Source organism: Sinohyriopsis cumingii, chromosome 13 (genome assembly GCF_028554795.1).
Source record: "Sinohyriopsis cumingii isolate HCF-2022 chromosome 13, ASM2855479v2, whole genome shotgun sequence".
In the NCBI taxonomy this organism is placed as follows: Eukaryota; Metazoa; Mollusca; class Bivalvia; order Unionida; family Unionidae; genus Sinohyriopsis; species Sinohyriopsis cumingii.
The window spans coordinates 54,150,062-54,172,968 of record NC_142973.1 but is presented as its reverse complement, the minus strand read 5'-3'; the positions used below and the strand labels follow the sequence as shown (position 1 = coordinate 54,172,968).

General features: G+C 36.3%; 1 protein-coding gene across 1 annotated transcript; it reads left to right on the top strand.

Moving 5' to 3' along the window:
• The first annotated feature begins 8,785 nt into the window (after window positions 1-8,785).
• On the top strand, window positions 8,786-22,376 carry LOC149785582 (prestin-like). Its single transcript, XM_089979376.1, has 2 exons — window positions 8,786-8,981; window positions 19,190-22,376. The coding sequence occupies exon 2, from the start codon at window positions 19,205-19,207 to the stop codon at window positions 21,542-21,544; it is 2,340 nt and encodes a 779-aa protein (XP_089835502.1). The 5' UTR covers window positions 8,786-8,981; window positions 19,190-19,204; the 3' UTR covers window positions 21,545-22,376.
• Window positions 22,377-22,907: the final 531 nt, after the last annotated feature.

Sequence of the window (22,907 nt, the reverse complement as noted above, 5' to 3'; positions counted from 1 at the left end):
TCGAATTTTTTGGTAATTACAGACAAATATGCGTGATGGGCAGAAACACATGTAAAGACTTACCTTGGTTTTTTTCTTCGTCTATATAACAGAAAAATTGTAATACCAAAAAAGGCTATATTACAATGTAGACAAATTCGATACAAATAATGACGGGTCTGACGTAAACTTTAATAAAAAGAAATAAAATGTTTAGTTATTATCATCTGGAAAGTATCATTGTGCAGAAGCATAGACTTGTACACATCACACCAACGATGTTCATTCAGAACACCTTGTCGCTGAATATGAGGAACGTAAATAATGAAACCATCATGGTAATGAAGTAGCGTCATGTTTTCAGAACCGACAAAGACAACAATTAAGTTTGTAAAGGATGAAAACAAAATGTGTGATCCAAAAGAATTTAGAATTCAAAATGTATAAAGGTTCTTGATTCAGGCACAAGGAAAATTACCAATAGATCAATATAGTGAGATCGTACAATCAAAACTAAAAATTACCAATATATCAATATACTTAGGTCGTACAATCACAAGGAAAATTACCAATAGATAAGTACATCACAAATACCGATAGAACAATATACGCAGGTAATACAATCAAATCATAAGTTATGTTCAAAAGTAACATCGTTTGCGATTGGTGGATATAAAATCATATGCCAAACTCGGTATAAAATGTATTAAGATTTTCATACAAGGAAAATAATTTGTACTCATTGTTGTTAGTGACCTTGTGTTTGAACAAATGCGGTTATCGTTCTGGCTAAAGAGTAACCTCCGCTTAAGAGAGATAAGCTGGCGGAACAGGGGACCTCCAAATTATGTCGTCCGTTTTAATAGACAGTTGATGTATAGAAGGTAGCTATTTTTAATGTGTTGCCAAAGCACACTTTAGTTAAATAAACAGACAAATTAATCATTTTATTTCTATGTTACAAATGAAGAATGAAAATATACAGATTTTAAATATAATCAAAATTGATGAAATATAGTTCCTGTCTTATTAAAATAGGGCTGTTTCATGTTGTTAAAATATGTTTTGATCATGAAATCGCTCTCAGATATAATTAATTTGGCCCCACAACCAAAATACACTACAACTGTGCTACATACTGCTATTTAATGACAACACAGAGAAAGCAAATACAGTTCATATTATAACATTGCAGATTGCCTGCTAATGATTTAACGATTAAATCAACTCTCAACGTTTTGGATATGTACTGTAATTTGCATATCCATGCAGTGATATGGCCAGTCATGGTCCGATGAACATGCATTACATATCACTCATTTAGGATGATTAAGACAGGCTAAAGGTGTTTCGTTGATGTACATGAAATTAAATTGTTGTAACAACAGAGTGCAACGTCTCGTGCTTCGGTAAATGATACGCACATATGTATTATCTTTTCTCAGACTGACATTTTCAAAGAGTAAGACAGACACGAATAAATTTATTACAATCTCATTTCACGTTCATTCAAAAGTAAACATAAAAGATAATAATAATAATAATAATAATAATAATAATAATAATAATGAACATGAAGAAATATACAAGTATTTAAGAACAAACTAAGGAGTATGTTCATGAAAGGAACCATGAAAAAGGAGTACTACAGGCCGGCATGACTTGCCTTAGTTAGTGAACTTAATACTGCAAAGATGATTACAACACACTTGCTGTCCTTGTAGTGATATTAGGTTTCATCATCAGAAGCTGGACAATGTCAAAACTATAAAAATTGGACCTAAAAACTAAGAAATATCTGAACAATGTACCTTGCGCACTACCCCAAAACGCATATACCCCCACCCGTCGACTATACATGACAAGGGGTCTGACACAAGCTGAAAACGCATGCAAAGTAACAAAAATCGCTCTCCGCCTGTGCCTTCAAAAGAAAAAACATTTCTCCAAGCTGTATTCAAACAATGACAGACAGTTTTCAGTCACAAAAGAAGCTATAAAATTCACAGAAATGTCAATGCAAAGTCAGATGAAGGACATTCGTTGAAATTAAAAACAAGAACAGTGAAAGATACATTGCAGCAATAACTGATGAACTAATGGGAAGAAACATCAAAGCAGAATATTTATCCTGTGAAACTGAAAAGAGCATATTAAAAGAGAAAACAAACCAATGGCTAAACAGTAGTTGGCTAAAAAAATGAAAGAAAGGGCTTTATAATAACAGCCCAAGAGGAAATCATTAACATCCGCTTGTTACGAAATGGAGTACGCAAGGATGATACCACTCCATTGTGCCCACTGTGCAATCAATTTGAAGAAAACCACTGAAGATATAACCTCTGTACTTTCAGATAAAGAATACATGCAAAGGCAAAATAAAGCAAATGTCTACTTCCACTGGAAGGTCTGCATTCACTTCGACCTACCAGTACCACCAACATGGCGCCAGCATAAACAAGTGACCATAAACGAGACTGAGAAAGCTTCCATACTTTGCGACAATCCAATCAACACATTCTTCGAAATCAAAGCACACAGACCTGACCCAATAGTAAAAGACAAAACCTAAATTGTTATAGTATTGACATATCAAGCACCCGCAGACAAAATTGTGTCAAAAATGTAATGGAGAAAATATCAAAATACATAGATGACGAAATATAAATAATGAGAATGTGGAACACAAAAATACAAAAATCATGAAATAGAAATCAAAATAATGTGGAGCATAAAAGCACAAAGATGACGATATAGATGACCAAATAGAAATCAAAATAATGTGGAGCATAAAATCACAAAGATCTCGAAATAGAAATAAAAGGAATGTGGAACATAAAAATACAAAGATCACGAAATTAAAAATCAAATGAAAGTGGAACATAAAAGAAATAATCAGCTTCCCTATAATCAGATGTGATCTCGGACTGATAAAGAAAGGCATGGAGAGCAACATTCAACAGATCCTTGGAAAAGCCAATATGGACGAAATTCAAAAGACAGTGATGCTAGGAGTGTGTGTGTGTGTGTGTGTGTGTGTGTTATCTGGATTTTTACCGTAGCTTTAACGATTTTTCAGTCATATCGATACGATGTATGCAGTGTGGCACTTTACTGTGGTGTCTAGCACTGTGGCATCATGCAACAGACACGAAGCATCATGTCCCACCCAGTCACATTATCCTGACACCAGACCAACGGGTACTAAAACTTTCCTCTTAATGCTGAGCGCCAAGCGAGGCAGCTGCTAGTACCATTTTTATAAGTCTTTGGTGTTACTTCGCCAGGGTTCGAACCCGCGACCTACCGCATCAGAGGCGAAAGCTCGAACCACTTAGGCCATCGGAGCTGTCATGATGCTAGGCATATCACATATATTAAGAAGATCTCTCTCCATCTAACAGTTCGATATCCCTAGGTTCACGGCAGGACACTGATCAAGTTGATAACACTTTGTTGAGAATCTTATATGAATAATAATAATAATAATAATAATAATAATAAGAAGAAGAAGAAGAAGAAGAAGAAAGTGCAATAAAATTATGGGAAAATTATACTAGATAAGAGCTCTAATCTACAATCCTATCTAATAACATTGCTTGGTATTTTATGTTGCTCTAATTCCGCTTCCTGTGGGATCTTAAGTTATAAGACGAGAAAAGCCCTATTCGTTTTATATAAATCGCATGTCCAACATGAAGTTTTTTGACTCACAGGTGGAAGAGTAACCATTCCGAAAAGGCTGTTAGAGTTATCTGTCTCTTTCACCCACCCACCCCACCCCCAAAAAAGCCATAATGAAACTAGGCAGCCTAATAGTTTTTTTTTTTTTCCAGATTGCATGAGTTACTTGTATTTCTGTAAGATTACAGATATTAATAAATTGTCAGATTTAAGATTCTGCAAGGTTTGCAGTGTGTAAAGGGAATCCGCAAATAATTTATTTTGGGGAGGTTTCAATGTAGTCCCAAGATTTAGCTGAACTACAATTTCAGTAGTAAAAATGGAAGCGTGAGTCACAGTGAAATATAGATAGTATGCTGTTAATGTTGATGTTGAACATTGTGACTGATATTATACTGCCCTGAGGTACACAAGTATCCGGAGATAGACTTTAAAAAGGGTGGTGCCTAACTTAGGCCATTCATTAAACCTATGTTGACTAGATCATGTATCGTGCCACACGTCTCTCTGGTGTCACAAGTGCTCTCTGATTCAAAAGATTGCACTCAAGAAACCAAAAGGAGTCTGTAATTTACTAGTCGTTCCATGGTTTAAAATATACAGTTTGTTAGTCATGTGAGATGATAGCTAGAAGGGTCGGTATGGTCCTATCGTGGTTTTAGTACTGGTATATCCTTTGCTTCTCACAATAAAGGCGATAGTCTCCAAGATTTGATTGAAAAGTGTGTATTTCAAGTAAGTGTTTCAGAAGTGGACATTATCGGTCCTGCTGTGGAGAGTGGATATCATCTGGTCTGCTGCGGATAACATCATCTGATACTGCTGTAGATAGTGGATATCATCTGATACTGCTATGGATAGTGGAATCGTCTAGTATGCTGCGGATGGTGGACATCATCTGGTAATGATGTGTATAGTGGATATCATCTGGTCCTGATGTGGATAGTGGATATCATCTGGTCCTGCTGTGGATAGTGGATATCATCTAGTCCTGATGTGGATAGTGGGTATAATCTGGTCTTGGTGTTGATGGTAGATACAATCTGGCCCTGCTGCGGATGGTAGACATCATCTGATCCTCCTGTATATATTGGATATCATCTAGTCCTGATGTGGATAGTGGGTATAATCTGGTCTTGGTGTGGATGGTAGATATAATCTGGTCCTGCTGCGGATGGTGGACATCATCTGATCCTCCTGTATATATTGGATATCATCTAGTCCTGATGTGGATAGTGGATATCATCTGATCCTGGTTTGGATAGTTGATATAATCTGGTCTTGGTGTGGCTGGTAGATATCATCTGGCCCTGCTGTGGATAGTGGACATCATCTGGTAATGATGTGTATAGTGGATATCATCTCGTAAAGATGTGGATATTGGAAATCATCTGGTCCTGCTGTGGATAGTGGATATCATCTAGTCCTGATGTGGATAGTGGGTATAATCTGGTCTTGGTGTGGATGGTAGATATCATCTGGCCCTGCTGCGGATGGTGGACATCATCTGATCCTGCTGTAGATATTGGATATCAACTAGTCCTGATGTGGATAGTGGATATCATCTGGTCCTGGTTTGGATAGTGGACATCATCTGGTAATGATGTGTATAGTGGATATCATCTCGTCCTGATGTGGATAGTGGATATCATCTGGTCCTGCTGTGGATAGTGGATATCATCTAGTCCTGATGTGGATAGTGGGTATAATCTGGTCTTGGTGTGGATGGTAGATATCATCTGGCCCTGCTGTGGATAGTGTACATCATCTGATGCTGATGTGAATAGTGGATATCATCTGGTAATGATGTGGATAGTGGATATCATCGAATCTTGATGTGGATAGTGGATATCATCTGGTCCTGCTGTGGATAGTGGATATCATCTAGTCCTGCTGTGGACAGTGGATACCATCTGGTCCTGTTATGGATAGTGGGTATCATCTGATCCTGTTGTGGATACTGGATATCATCTGGTCCTGATTTGGATAGTGGAATCGTTTGGTCTTGCTGTGGATAGCGGATATCATCTGGTTCTGATGTGGATAGTAGATATCATCTGGTTCTGATGTGGATAGTAGATATCATCTGGCCCTGATGTGGATAATGGATACCATTTGGTCTGTTGTGGATAGTATACATCATCTGGTCCCATTGTGGATCACCTGGTCCTGCTGTAGATAGTGGATATTATCTGGCCTTGCTGTGGATAGTTAATATAATCTAGTCATATATTTGGATAGTGGATATCTTCTAGTCCTGTTTTTAGACAGTGGATATCATCCAGTCCTGTTTTTAGATAGTGGATATCATCTAGTCCTGTTTTTAGATAGTGGATATCATTGCGTCCTGTTTTTGGATAGTTGATATCATCTACTCCTGTTGTTAGATAGTGGATATCATCTAATTCCGTTTTTGGATAGTGGATATCATCTAGTCCTGTTTTTAGATAGTGGATATCATCTAGACCTGTGTTTAGATAGTGGATATCATCTAGTCCTGTTTTTAGATAGTGGATATCACCTAGTATTGTTTTTGGATAGTGGATGTCATCTGTTCCTGCTGAAAATTATAAACGATCATAATAATAGGGGACTGAATTATCCACATAGTGCAAAATAAACTCTGATGAGGTCAAAGAGAAAAATACTCTCTAAAATTCGGACATAGTAATCTTTATTATCATGTAATGTTCTCATTTAATTCTTACTTACTTAATCAATTTCTAAGGCTATTGATGATGAGATAATTAATATATAGTTACTTAATCAATTTCTAAGGCTATTGATGATGAGATAATCAATATATAGTTACTTAATCAATTTCTAAGGCTATTGATGATGAGATAATCAATATATAGTTGCTTAATCGATTTCTAAGGCTATTGATGATTAGATAATCAATATATAGGTCCAATTTCCAATCACAGAACTGTGCCTTGTGTAATCTTTCCAATGTTCTCTGAGTGAAATGAATTAACTCAATGTACTCTGAGTGAAATGAAGTAAGTCTCTTCCGATTATGTTACACTGACACATCTCACCGGCGATAATGGTTTGAATGTAAATATTTACACGAATCTCTGTTCCTTACATATTTCTGTATTACTGTATCTTAACAGTTTGCACATATTTATTCATTAGATGGGATATTATGCAAATATTTATTTATAATGGATTGGAAACGTTTTTAAGTAGTAAATCTATTCTTTTTCACACATAATTTATACAGAATTGGGCGAGAACGAAAACTACTATAGCCAAGGTGGTGCAAATTTTGGCGACATGTAAAAAAAAGCGAAAAGTAACAGAAAATATATAACATCAGTTATACTTTTTGAGGTATTTAAATACTAGTAATACAACGTTCTGTGCGAGTTTTATTAGTGCAGAGACTTAATAAGTCTATGGTTTCTGAGTAAGTCAGTTCAATCCCACGCGTAAACTCGATTGATCAGGCACAGACGTGTCATTTGACATCTCTAACTTCAACGCGCGCACGTCATTCTCAGCTCGTGATAGCCTGTTTTTAAACAACCGTAGGCTTTATAAATTATATCAAATTGGAGATAAAAGCTGTCTGTTCTAAACACATAGGTGTCTTACTCTGCAACAGCAATACTATATCTAATATTTTTCCAATCAAAATGTGGCAGCCTCATTGACTTGTAATCATAATGCTAGTATAAACGTATTAATATGTCTAATGCTCTGTTGACTGAAAGTAATTGACACTTGTAAAAATTCAGGACCTTTTACAAGAAAATGGCGAATCTCTGAGAAACTAAGGGTCAGTCTCCTCGTAAGTTGCAGGGATCTAGCATGCATGTTATTAAAGGTAGTATTAATATATAAAATAGAGGATGTTATATATCATATCAAATTAAATTTATGAAACGCGTAAAAAATTGTATGCTGCGAGCCTTTGCTAACAAAATATCTAAACATTTTGACGACTTGAAAATTCTCACATTGGCAGCCAATTAATAATGAGAATACTGCGTAAGGGGTTCGTGTGCGCATTCCCACTAATGACATTCACGGAAAGTGAGATGTTAACGTGCTGATATATCGCAAATATTAAACCATAAACACTCCGGTGGCCTAGTGGTTACAGCGTCCGTCTCGGATGCGGGAGGTCGAGGGTTCGATCCCCGGCCGAGTCACACCAAAGACTTACAAAAATGGTACTTACAGCTTCCTCGCTTGGCGCTCAGCATTAAGAGGTTAGTGTTAGGACTGGTCGGACTGGTGTCAGGATAATGTGATTGGGTGGGACGTCATGCTACATGTCTGCGGCAAGATGTCCCAGTGCTAGACATCGCTATAAACTGCCCCAGTGCAGACATCGTAACCATGTGACTGGGAAACTGTTAAAGCTACGTCAAAAATCCTAATCAGATCACACACATCACTATGTGAACAAAATATACGAAAAATAGATTTTTCCCCCTGTTACTGTAGACTATATAGTATGAGTATAATTGTATCTTAGCTTTGAAAAGTACAAGGAATTATCTCATCTCAACAAAACTACTACAACTTGGAAGTCAATCACTAACTGGAGCTATAACCAAACTCTTAAACTAAAGCTCGGATCAAAACAGTTTTCCAGTCAAGCACAAGAGAAGCCCAAGTTATCACGATATATAAAAAGTTTAGAGATAAAACTACAGTTCGTTTGTTATTCTCTCAGCCTTTGTCAAAGCTCTTTGAAAGAGCTATCTGCAATCTGATCACTACCTACTTTGAAAGAAATATCCTACATTTTTATCTTGATATACACTTTCATGCGTATATATAAACTCCTTAATAAGAAGCAAAACTTAATCATATGAACGGATTATATCGCGCCTGGGTTCTTGCATGCTGGAGAATATTAGAAGGTGGTATTGAACGCTTAAGGCTAAAGTGGACTCTAACAAAACCATAACTCATTCTATTTTGGACTGCGGAATGATAAAGATTTGACTGTTCTGACCAAACAACTCCCAAACACTGGTAGTAATTTCCATTTCAGATTAAATAGCCAAACGTCCCTACAAACTACCAGACATCATAACTTACTAACGAGGGACTTCACGTGTCTTTCACATGAGAACTGTAACATAAGAAATAACAAGGTAGATTCAGGTCACGTGCTACGGTGACTGCAGTGTTGCATGTTGCATGTATATGTCACCAGTACGCTTGGTAAGGCAAATATATCTACATGTAGATCGCCAAACACTAGCTTCCTAAGTAGAGTGAACCTCATGCTGTTGGAATCTATGGCTCAGATTGGATCTTCGATTCAAAGCAGTTAACTGACTTCTAATGAGGTACCTAAATGTATTATTATTATTATTATTATTATTATTATTATTAATTTATTGCTATAGCATAATATGCCACTCTAAACGTAGATGCAAATCTTGCACTTTTATGCAGATTGTCACGGAAATCTGAATGGCTGATAGTTCAGACGACATTGATACGTTGTTCATTTTACTCAAATACACAAGTATATCTGTGTACATGCTGATGACCAATAGATTGTACACATCAGCACTATCATGGCTATAATGTACCTTTCTACAAGCAGCTCTGTCATAGCCCCTTTCTTTGTAATCTTCTCTTTGTTTGTTTTCATGCTTCTGATCTATCTCCCTCTCTCTCTCTCTCCTTTCAAAGCTGAGTTGTTTCCCAAGTGTTGTTGTTCATCTGCTATTGCCAAAATAAAATCAGCTACGGAACATCCGGGGTATGTGCATTCTCCTTACAATAAGCTACATTATCTTGGACAGGAAACATGTAAGGTAGAACCTCCATATTGAGTATATGTAAGGAATGCCTTCTAAATTTATTCTAGCAGGATTTCAAAGCATATTTCACATTTATAATGTTGCGCCGATTTTATTTTTTATTTTATTTATTTTTTGTCAGACTTTCCTGTACCTATATTTGGCGCGTTTGGTAACAACATACAAGTTTGTTACGTTAACTAACGAAAATCTGCTTATATACATCTAAACGGAGAGGCGGAAGCATCGGTGCATGACGAGTGTGTACCGGGTCCACCGATTTTTCCTTAGAAAGCTTCAGTCCGGTATACCACTGGGACAGGAGCCGCTGTAGGGCTCTGGTCAGTCAGGATCAGCTGTGCACATCCAGTAAAGATAATTCGATTATCTCTTATGCGATGGTAAACAAATGAGCCACTCATTTCATGGAAGACACCTTTAATTTCAGCAAACATTTTCATTCACTTGATAGAAATCACTGTTCCTGGAGCTATCGGAGTATCTTTTGGGTTTACAGACAATGTAAAATGACACTTGGAGAAAACTCTTAGATAATTTATCACACAGATGAAGATATCACTTTCTACTATCCTTTCTTTTAAGCGGCTTTAAACACGAAGATTTTGTATAAAACGTAAGAGGAAAGCTATATAATGTTTTTACGGGCAGTGATGAAGCACAAGAACATTGACGTTGTAAGGTTGTACTCGAGCAAACCTAACAATATTCAAACGTCATCACAAGAAACCAGAAATGGACCACCACATAGCATTCTCAGGAAGACTCTACATCACAAGCATGCGGAATCCTTTTAATGTTTTGGCAGTGACTTTACATTAAAAACCAAGCTTAAACAGTTGATGGAAGTGTTTGAAGATACAAGCGCCGCTCAGTCAAGAAAACCAGCCGAGATATATAGCTACTACTTCGTTGACTTTGGTACACTGCTCCATTTTAGCGAAAAATGGCCTTTATCACAAGTATCTGCGAACGATTGCTTCGAATACGACGCCGCTATTTTGACGTTTGCCTTTAACTTTGCTGTAAGCATTGTTAAGTGTAAACGAAACATACTAAAATACTAACTAGTTGCCATAATCTGCGTGGGTAGTGGTGGCTGGACTCTGACTTTTAAACACTTTGTACAATTGTTTGAAGCGGCTGAGGGGAGCTGAGATTTAAACCTAACGCGGAAAAGCCAGATGTGATTCAGATATATGTGACGTAGAATGGTGAGAGTAACTTGCTCCATTCGGAAATCCTCGTCTCTTTCATGCGAAAGTCGAATAACTTCGAATTTGTGGAAGTGATTCACAAGTAATCGTAACGATACTTCCTAAATTGGAAGGTACATGTATTTGGCGACCAAGATCCGCCTAGATGTCTGAAAAAAATTATTTTAAAACGATAGGTATTCAAAATCACATTCTACAACGCTTAAACGATGAATGAAACACCTGCACTTTAAATTTTTAATGTTATTCCTGCACCTGTATGATAATTAAACTTACTCTATGTCATAAATTACTGGATTTTCCAAGCAAGTAATTATGATGAATACTTTCACTGCCCCGCCGATAACAACATGACAGTGAAATTTAAAATCAGTTTAGACGCTTATGTATCCGTTAGGTAAACTGGTTGCCTCCCGTTGCAGACGACTCTAGTTCAAACCCAACATGGCGCGAATAAGTGTTTTCTTACTGTACTAATTTTCTTTGAACTAGATAGGAGAATTATGTATCTGTTTATATCTTCTGTGTGAATAATCACAAAATACAGCAGAACATAAACAGTAAACGTAGCGCGGGATTCAGTAAGAAATCTGTTATACTTTAATGTGTTCTAAGTACAGTACGTCGTGCTATCCAATAGTTGGAACATATAATAAAAAGAAAATTTACTTGCTACGAGTGAATAGCGCCGATAGTTCGTCTCGTGGATGAAAAACTTAAGCATACTGAGTTTTGTACCAACTCGGTGAAATATATCCATCATTCACTCGTAGCAAATATCCTCTTTATAATTTGTAAAAAATCACCCGGTTTCAATAACTTGATACTATAGCTTGGGGGGGGGGGGCTCTACCGTTAGTATGAAGGTCTGAGAGAGTGACACGTCAAAGGTGAAGTTGTTCGCATTCGCAACATGCACAATGGAATGTTGGCATACCTCTAGGTAATTTCTGTGTGCTGTGGTTTGAAGTTTCTTTTGATATTGTGCTTGTGGGAACTGTACATTATCTAAAGACAGAGCTAACCAAAATGACTCCTCCCATGTTCAATCAGCATGAATTAGTCTAAAGTACATATAAAATATCTTTAGCAGTGATTAGAAAGGGAAAACTTATTTTGCCAGACTAGACAATACCAGTTCCGATAGTACAATGAATAAATTACTAAATATATAAAATGTAAAAAAAAAAAGTTATCAGCTCTTTTTTGTTTTACAATTTACATCTGAAGTCCAGGAAGTGAAAATGACGAACAGAGCTAGCAGACTTTTCGTAAATGCACATCTGAAGCAAGGCCACACTGTACACTCTATAACCCGTATTACATCCATCAATAATACACCAAAATAAAGGACATTAAAAGTTCTTTTAACAATACCCAAGATATACACGAAATTCTTTTAAATCGCCAATATAACCAGTGAGGAAAACCGGGGAAACTCTTTTTCTTTAAAAGTTTTTTTCCCTTTGCAAAGTGCTAAACTGTAGAGCACCACCTTTAGTGTTATTGACGACACTTCATCTAGTCATTGTGACGTCATGAAATTATTATATCACAATAACGAGGAAGTTCCATTTGTAACATCTTCATACTAAGTTACCTCCCTTGGAGATCGAATACTGCCACTGCCACCACAAGTTGAAATCTACTAAAGGGTATGTCGACATGGTCATCCTAAGAGATATGTCAATTGATGTTCCACAATTTGATGCTAATATAGTTTAATTTAAATAGATTCAGTTCTGATTGTTGAATGCGCCGTACCTTAACTGTCACTAAGACGTTTTATAAATGTAGAAAATATAAAAATTAGTAATAGCTCTCGACTTTTACAATGGCAATTTACGGGTTAATCATAACAAATAACATGGAAGACCGATTTTTTTTCTTCAGCTTTCATTGTGACATCACAGCGCGCGACATTCCATCCGGTTTACATCGTCCAAAATTGTCTAAATACTTGAATATTAACTTTGCCACTTGTATATAATGACCTTCCATTGAATATGGATGCACGATGTTTGAAATAAAGTAAATAATCGCCATTTTAAGGCATTTGTAATCAAATTCTAAGAAATGTCTCTCATTGCTGAAATAGTTGGTACTGAACGGGTGCATGACCTGTATGACGTATTTTAAGAACGTAAATGATTCCCTTTTCTCAGTATAGCCTTGCTTTTAAAGGAATTTGACAAAATAGCAGATATTATTTAACATTAACAGGAGCAGATTTTAACTGTCAAAGTTAATTTATCTTTCTTTTCGTCAAGACTTCATTGCTAAAATAGCAGACATCGCGTTTCAAAGTGAAGCTTACCCCGATGTTAACCAGGTATAAAAAAATAACATGCAGACAGTAGCTTGTTTATAGATTTATCTGCGAAACAGTTTAGAGGGCGCCACTGAGTTGATGCATCCTTGTCAAATAACGTCACATCTCTGCAGAACTTGCTAAATATGCGAAGAGAAAAGCATCATAATGAAAGGTATGCAAAATAACATTCGAGTAAGTTTCAATAATCAACGAATTACCTGCACCTTTAATTTTAACTTTTAGTTTTGCAAGATTTTGAATGAAAAGTAAATAATTCACTTTTTATGACCTAAATCTCTCACGTCATTATTGGCAATTGCACCTTATCGAATCGTTTTTATATTAATATATTATTATGATACATTAACATCCGCTGACTTGAGGCAGCGAAAATGGCCATTTTTTTTTTATACATCAACGGTCTTTCTCAAGCATGCGAGAGAACTGTTAACATATGACGCCATAAACAACGCTATCCGAAATGTGTGGGTAGGTTATAGCAGTAACCAGAAGGCATACGACGAAAAAAGACGACTACAGTATGATTGCATATTCATGCTTAGTCTGGTTTCTTTTAAGGCGTTGGTGGTGGATTTTATTTTCATGGAGATGATGGACACAGGTGTCAAAAGAGTGTCACAGAAACGATATATTTTAAAAAAAAAATACGAGTTGCAAGGAACGTGGTAGTCAGTATTATTGATAGATAGGTGCACGTTTACTTGTATAAGGTCATTTCTGTGAATAAGTATTGATAATTTAATTTTCTTGTTCTTTTCCACATAATAACTTACTTCCTCCAGTCATTACTGGACGTATTGAAATATTTCAGACCCAAATATTATTGCACAAAGGTAGGTCCTGTGTTCAGTTTTAAATGCATATTTTTGTAGGGTTAAAGAGCTAAACCAACTTTGCTAATTTGTTTCCACAGAATGTACTTTACTATATCTCTTATTGGCATAATTAATTCATTCGTGACCTTTTCATGAGATGATATACCTTATACAGTTCAAAACCAAATTTAAAGTTAACACCAAGTAAATGTTAACTATAAATAAATACATCAATTATATGACGTTTGCCGATTCATCTGCCTTTCAAAACTGCAAGTTATTTTTCCTCTCGCTATCATTTGTATACTACTCGTACTTGATTGAGGACGAGTGATAAATTGTATGCTACTCGTATTTGAGGAAGTATAATCGGTTGTATACTACTCGTATTTGAGGAAGTATAATCGGTTGTATACTACTCGTATTTGAGGAAGTATAATCAGTTGTATACTACTCGTATTTGAGGAAGTATAATCGGTTGTATACTACTCGTATTTGAGGAAGTATAATGGGTTGTATACTACTCGTATTTGAGGAAGTATAATCAGTTGTATACTACTCGTATTTGAGGAAGTATAATCAGTTGTATACTACTCGTATTTGAGGAAGTATAATCGGTTGTATACTACTCGTTTTTGAGGAAGTATAATCAGTTGTATAGTACTCGTATTTGAGGAAGTATAATCAGTTATATACTACTCGTATTTGAGGAAGTATAATCGGTTGTATACTACTCGCATTTGAGGAAGTATAATCAGTTGTATACTAATCATATTTGAGGACGTGTAATAACTGCTTTACTGCGGCTTTTTGGTTTTTATTATAGTCATTAGCTACGTGTATAACTCTGATATTTTTAATGAGAAGTGTTGTTTTATATTGTTGTATCAAGGTACGTTAAAGTAACGACCACGGACAATTACTTGTTGCCATCATGCCATGATGAGCACTGGCTTAATACACATTGTGTATTATATTTACACTCTTAATGCTTTTAATTTTTCTAATGATGACGTTTCAAAACATATTAGGAATAAATTCCAAACCATGATGGTCTTTTTCATTGGCTCATATGATATACCTGGCTGGAATCGATGGCATGAAATGATATACATGGCTGGAATCGATGGCCTGAAATGATATACATGGCTGGAATCGATGGCCTGAAATAATATACATGGCTGGAATCGATGGCCTGAAATGATATACATGGCTGGAAACGATGGCCTGAAATGATATACATGGCTGGAAACGATACCCTGAAATGACATACATGGCTGGAATCGATGGTCTGAAATGATATACCTGGCTGGAATCGATGGCCTGAAATTATATACATGGCTGGAATCGATGACCTGAAATGATATACCTGGCTGGAATCGATGGCGTGAAATGATATACCAGGCTAATATGCTGATTAGAATGAAATTATGATAGTCTTTGATTGCCTGAAATAAATACACATGGCTGGAATAGATGCTAATTAGAATACAAATTACTAATGTGCGATTTCTTTACTGTTGTCATATGCCGGGTTGAATATTAGACAGCGTAGCTTTGTTGTGTACAACAGAAAGCTAGGTAAGATTTAATGTTTACTTTCTAAGTGAAACCAATGTCGTCTGTTGTTTATATTGCACATTATATTTCATTCTAAAGAGTACGTCAGTGTTGTCATATAAGCATCTTTGTTGAGCATAAATTAAATTTAATAATAACATATAATTTTATCAAAATCTGTTAATTCATGTTTGTAGAGTTATATGCACCATAGTTCTAGTAAAAATCCAAAATTAACGATAACTATGGGCTTTGACTAAGGAGACCGAGAAAGAAACGGGTAAAGAAGAAAACTGATCAACGAACAGCGAAATAAACTGATTGATAACAATTTAAATATATGTGAAATAAAAATCTCAGAAAATTACTCCTGTAGTTGTATTAGTCGGTGTACCACACATACACGACTTTACTATGAACGCGCTTTTATGGTCAGCGTCTCAGTGTTGTGATATTTTCTGTCTGAATGTATGTCTGTCCGTTACCACATCTCCAAACCCGCTGGGTAGAATTTTACGAACCTTTGTAGTTAAGCTGTTGATGTGGTAATCATCTGCAATGGCGTGTAATTCACGGTTCATGCGCCTGAGGTCACTGTGAGGGGTCAAATATATATAAGAAATAAACAAACTGAAATGACAATATCAATTCTGTCTGTCTCTTTATGTTTATATGTCTGTCTGTCTATCTTTCTGTCTCACTTTCTCTCTCTAAATGTATATGTGTGTGTGTGTGTGTGTGTGTGTGTGTGTGTGTGTGTGTGTGTGTGGTTAGATCTTGAATGGTCTTGATTTTCTCCGTCTGTTATTTCAATTACAAAAGAAACAATGCTACAGTATAGCGTATCGCAAAACACATACCGTATTCAGATTTGTATATTACTCATGGAACTTATAACAGCCCAAACCATTATCTCTCATAGCATTATGCAGTGGTACATTAGGGTCTCTCCTCTTTTCGATCGAAGTAATAAATCAGAGAACCAACGTAAATCTCGATACATAGTAACATTACACAAAGGCTTATCTGGGTGTGGGCTAATCGTAGTTTAGTGCAAGATAATCCTCAGTATTGTATGGGGTTGTTTAGAGTAATTAACAGGGCGCTGAAAATTTGCATTACCTCAAACGGTGCAAAAGTAATTAATATGTTAATATAAAACTGCCGTCAGTTGCGGTTACCTTGACATATTACGGAAAACGGCACAGCACACTCAAGGACTCTGAAAACAATGAAGGTCATTCTAAGGCAAATTGTCTTCGGGCCTCGTATATTATTCAGATTCGTATTTTAGACTTAAATCTGAGTGACGTAAACAAATATATTGTTATGTATATTTGATTTAATTTATATTTGATTTTCTTTTTGTAAGTTTTTTAAAAAAAATATTTTTAATTTCATTACATGTGAAAGTAATGTAATTTTGTTTAATAGGAATTTGATATTTTCCGGAAATTAATTTGACCTGACTGTTTAATAGTAAGCACCGAACTTTGTATCTTTTAATGACCTAGTTCCTGGCCTTGATTGAGAATTAAGTATAAAAAAAAAAACTTTTTTTAAAATTCAATTTTAATGTGTGAATGTTAATATTGAAATCGAGGTTGTACTGGAATACGTGACCTTACATATGTAGATACCTTCTAAACCATTCTTGAATGTGATCACGTGCCCCTCATACGGGTATCTGTTTTGTGCATTATTTGTCTGTATAACTTTTGTCTATATAGAAATAATCTCAGTCGGGTTTAAAAACACTGGGACATACGGTGTTCGTTTCGTTGTGACCAGTTTGGAGTTACATTCCATTTTTATTCAAATTATTTGGATTCTAAAAGATTAATTCTTTTTCCTGGAAATATTTGAGTGCTTATACCGAATCCTCGGACAAAGACATTTCTTTAAAGTGTCTTCGAACATTCAAACACTGGAATATTGTTTGTGAATTAGCAAAGAACTGTAGACACATCTGTCCTATAAAAGCTATAGCATACGCCATCGCCTTCCATCTTGGATTCTTCGTCAGGACTCGAAACTTGAATTCATTAGAACATTTCATTATTAAGATCTCTATGTATAAAAAATCGCTGATTATTCTCGGATTATTTTTGGATTTCATTTTTAAAATCGTAAGTTCTTATTTTTCAATTTTACAGTATTTTCCAGGGAAATAAATCGTTTGTTAAAATTTTTAAATCTTGATGTTTTCACTCTGTCTTGTGTTACTGTTTATTCGAGCCTAAATAGGTAACTTAAGAGTAGCATTAACGTATCATATAGCCCGTAGTTTGACGAACGCTAATTTATGGGTTGTATTATCAGACCAAGGCTACATTATGGGTTACATTATCATACCATATAGCCCGAAGTCAGATACCTTTTATTTTCTAAAGGTGTTCATAATTTAGTTTTCATCCTCTGCATTTGCAGTGCAATCTATTCTTGCCCCCCCCCCCCCCATTTTTCACTTTAATGCAACTGGAATATTGTGATAAACTCCATCACTCTTTATTCCCCCCCCCCCAAAAAAAAAAAAAGATATATAAATTCATTTAACGTTATATTTAGTTACCAATATGGTAACCATGTGCAGAAGGGACACTGCTCTTGTATTTTGCTCCCATCCCCGGAATACAACTGAATGGTTCCAAAAGTCAGATGTACGAAAATTGCAGAGTAATAAATTCTCCAACCTCTCTCTCTCTATCTGTCATATATATATATATATATATATATATATATATATATATATATATATATATATATATATATATATATATATATATATATATATATATATATATATATATATATATATATATATATATATATATATATATATATATATATGTGTGTGTGTGTGTGTGTGTGTGTGTGTGTGTGTGTGTGTGTGTGTGTATGCGTGTGTGTGTGTGTGTGTGTGTGTGTGTGTGTGTGTGTGTGTGTGTGTGTGTAATGTTTGGCCGTGAATTAGTGGATTGTCCAAGTAAATTTAAAGAGATAATTCACTAGAATGAATTACGACAAAAAGTTTTTAACTGCCGCGTCGATATCAAGATTAAGCGTGAAATTCGAAGTTATTCTTAGCGGTCGTGTGATAATATGGTTACCTGCCGTTACGCCCGACTCCAATTCATATCCAAAATAATATTTTTCTCTTTATGTTCTATTTTACTTTCACTTCAATCAAGAGTCTCTTACTATAATGGGAGATCTCATTTTTTTCACATGTGAAAATATAATGATATTGTTTAGCATGAGAAAATGTAGGAGTCAAAGAGTATGGAACACGTTTGCGAATAATTATGTATATTTGAGTCTGAAGTATATAATAAAGTTCCATATATTTTTACATGAAATAAAGTGGAAGCCTAACTACACAGAAATAGGCGATAACCCATCAGACTTTCAAAAGTTTAATCAATTACGATGTGATTGTTTAAAGAAAAGAATTCCCGGTTTTTGTTGCGAGAAGAAGTTGAAATTTATACCCGTCATTAGTTGGCACCATGTCAATCACGTGCAAAAATACCAACCTGACGCTACAGATCGGAGGAAAACAATCTTGTTTTTATTTCACAAAGTATCAAGTATCAGTAACCTTGTTTTCGTGTGAATCTGTGTAGACGTTTTGCAAAAACCTTATAAAGGTTACAACCATTATAATTGGATTTAATGCTGTTATCATACATGCTTTTAAAGTAGTCATGATAAACTACCAGTGCAGAACTTTGATTTCAGTTTAATGTACTCTTCAAATTATGTGCATATATTTTCTACATACACTGTATTTATTTTCAGGAAAGCGCTTCAGCAATGACAAGGAAGAATTTCTTGGCAAATGACGGATCTACAGCCAGATTTCAAGGCGAAGGTGCTGGAGACAAGACCCCAGAGAGGAAAATTACTAATAATCGCCACGTTGTCACTTACGATGATGTACAAGAGAGATATGGTAGGGTAACCCGTAAAAAGTCTATGACTGAGAGATTACGAAAACTATTAAGCTGTTCCAAAGACAAGGCCTACCTAACCTTTTTCATGACATTTCCTGTGTTTTACTTTCTGAAAGCGTATAACCTGAAAGAATATCTGCCCTCTGATGTCTTGGCTGGAGTATCAGTCGCGTGCCTCCACATTCCACAAGGCTTGGCTTATGCGCTCCTAGCAAAGCTGTCACCAGCACATGGGCTGTACACGTCATTCTTTCCTGTGCTTATCTACATGATATTCGGAACGTCTCCGCACACCTCCATGGGAACGAACGCAATTCATGCTTTGATGACTCAAGAATTGTTAGATCTAGGCCCTGTAAAGAGAAATATGCATAGCTGCCACGCAACATCCACTGTCAATGAATCTTTTATAAATAGCACGGAAAATGCAGCATGTTCGGATCTGTTATTGCAGAATCGGGCTTCCATTGCAGCAGGAGCTTCCTTCATTGTTGGATTGATAATGATGGTCATGTCCATTTTGCGACTAGGATTTGTGACCTCTTACCTGTCACATTCCTTCATAAGTGGATTTACAACAGCAGCTGCAGTCCATATATTTACTAGCCAAGTCAGTATGGGACTCGGAATCTCAATACCAACTTACAGCGATGTAGGAAAAATCATATACACCTACAGAGATATAATCGTAAACATAACATCCACAAATATAGTATCACTGTTAATTACAATTGTTGCAGCCCTGATTCTGTTCATTGTAAAGGAGATCAATGCTAGATTCAAAGATAAAATTAAGATTCCCGTACCTATTGATTTAATTGCAGTGGTTTCCGGAACACTAATATCTTATCTTGCCAAATTCTCAGATTTGTATGCAGTAGATATTATAGGAGACGTTCCTAGTGGGATTCCAAGATTTTCTGTTCCAAAATTTGAACCATTTGATACCCTGTTGATAGAGTCGTTTAAAATTGCGATTTTAGCCTGCTTTCTAAATCTTTCCATGGCAAAAATGTGTGCTCGTAACCACGGCTACGAAATAGAGGAAAATACAGAGTTGATGGCTTATGGATTGGCTAACTTAGGAAGCTCGTTTGTTGGCTGTTTTCCATCGAGTATTGCTCCACCTCGAATAATGCTCCTGTCCATACTGGGAGCAAAGACAACACTTAATGCTGTTTTCACCATAATCATCCTACTATTGGTGCTGTTGGTCATTGGACCTCTTTTTAGTTCGCTCCCGCTTCCCGTGTTAGCGGCCATGATAATGGTTTCTATGAAGCAGCTGCTGATGCAGGTGACGGTAGTTAGGCGGTATTGGAGAATGAACAAGTATGACTTTGTTATCTGGCTTGTGTCTTTTCTCTGTTCTGTCATTTTGGATCTTCCACTTGGTCTTGTGTGTGGCATTTTCATTTCACTCTTTTCAGTCATCGTTCAGAGCCAACGGTCAAAGATTTTTACCCTCGGAAAAGCTCTTTCTGATGAAATGTACCTTCCAGTTGAGAAACATGATTACGTTTTCGAGACACCTAGAGTAAAAGTAGTACGACTGGAATCGGCTCTGTATTTTGCTACCGCAGAAAATTTTAGAGAGAAAGTCTATGACCTCATTTGGAGCCCAACAGTTCTCGATCGCGACATCCGGATTAACAGCATATTTTATCATTGCCATTCTGATCCTGTAGAGTTCCGAAGGGTCAGTCGAATGTTTTCTTCTCCAGATATTAATGTGCTCATAAAACCAAGGAAAAGTCTTTCAGGCTCCCAGAGGACCATGGTGATGATTTCTCCTACCAGGTCTGAAATTACTTCATTTGAAGATCAAAAGGTCCGATGTCTGGTGATAGACTGCTTGCCCATTACATACGTTGACATGAACGGACTGGACATGCTGGAAACTATGATAAAGGATCTAAAAAAGGTAGATATAGAGGTATTCTTGGCTCGCTGTTCATCAAATATGCAGACAATATTGGAGCATTCCGATATATTTGAGCATTTGCCCAGAACGAATTTGTTTGCAGAGCTTGATGATGCCATCTACGCCGCGAGACAGCTAGCGACAGCTTCTAAAATGGGGGAGATCCTGGATGGAAACAGTGACACGCAAGAGAGGAATGATAATTTAGAAGAAGAACAGAAGAGTGAAGAGCTGATAGAAGAAGGTGGAGATGATGTTTATACATACTGTGTTTAACGCATACGACGAAATTTTGTTTTGTACTAAGGAGTTTATTGTTAAAGAAAGATTTAATGATTCTTTTATTTAAACCATAATGCAAAAACGAATATATTTCTGGACCATTACTTTTGTCACTTTAACATAAAAGAAAAGAAGTTAAGAAAAAGAGATAAAACTGAGAATAGTAAAATAAATATTGCTTGCATACACATTTTTAGGTCGTGATATTAAGTTTGAAAAATTACCTGGTGTATCTGAATGAATTTCTACCCGTGAACGAGATGGTAATATTAATTTTAGAAAAGTGATCGGGTGTGCTCGTACCCCGTCACAAGATGTTAATTTGAATCTTAGAAAATAGCACAAAGTGTGCTGGGGTGTTCTCGTACACCGTCACGAGATGTTAAATTCAATCTTAGAAAATGATACAGAGTGTGCTTTTGTGTGCTTGTTCACCGTCACGAGATGCAAAATGTATTCTTCGAAATTGGCACTGTGCTCTTGTGTGCTCATATAATGTGACATGATGTTAAATTTAATCTTAGAAAATGGCAAAAAGTGTGCTTGTGTGCACCCTTATCCCAGCATATGATGGTCATGTATAGTTCAGACATCAGGTGTTCTCGTGTATGCGTACGATTTTAGCTTAGGTTAATGCCACTGTGATATTTAGTGTTTTGGTATCAAGACATACGTCAACAGAGGAAAACAATAACTGAGCTGAAAATAGCACATTGTGTGGTAATGGTCTTTTATCTTCAAAATCTCTCTAAGCTGTTATTTATGCTAGAAGAGCACCTCACTATTTACTAACAATAATGTATGAATAAAACTGCAAGCACTTAAATCAGAGATTGTTTCGTTATTTCCTCTAAGAAAATACCAAATTATCTTCTCAAAGAAAATACCAAACTAAATCTCTCTCATGTAGCATGATGTCCCACCCTGTCACACCGACCAGTCCTAACACTAACCTCTTAATGAGCCTACTGATGCAGCTGTTAGTACCAATTTAATGTCTTTGGTATGACTTGTACGGCGTTCCAACCCGCGACCTCCCACATCCGGGGCGAACGTGTGTGTGTGTGTGGGGGGGGCGATTTGGATTTTTCAATTTTAACAATTTTTCATTCATAACGCTACGATGTCTGCAGTACTGAGCGCCTAGCGATGCAGCTGTTAGTCTTTGGTACGACTTGTACGGGGTTCCAATCCGCTACCACCCACATTCGAGGCGGACGCGTGCGCACGTGTGTGTGTGTGTGTGAGTAATTTGTATTTTTAACGTAGCTTTAACAATTTTTCAGCCATATCGCTACGATGTCTGACAGTTTATAATGATATCTAGAACTGGAGCATCATGCCGCAGACATGTAGC

Bases quoted from the DNA above. Each gene is read 5' to 3' on its own strand.
- LOC149785582 (XM_089979376.1), top strand. From the start codon at position 19,205: ATGACAAGGAAGAATTTCTTGGCAAATGACGGATCTACAGCCAGATTT.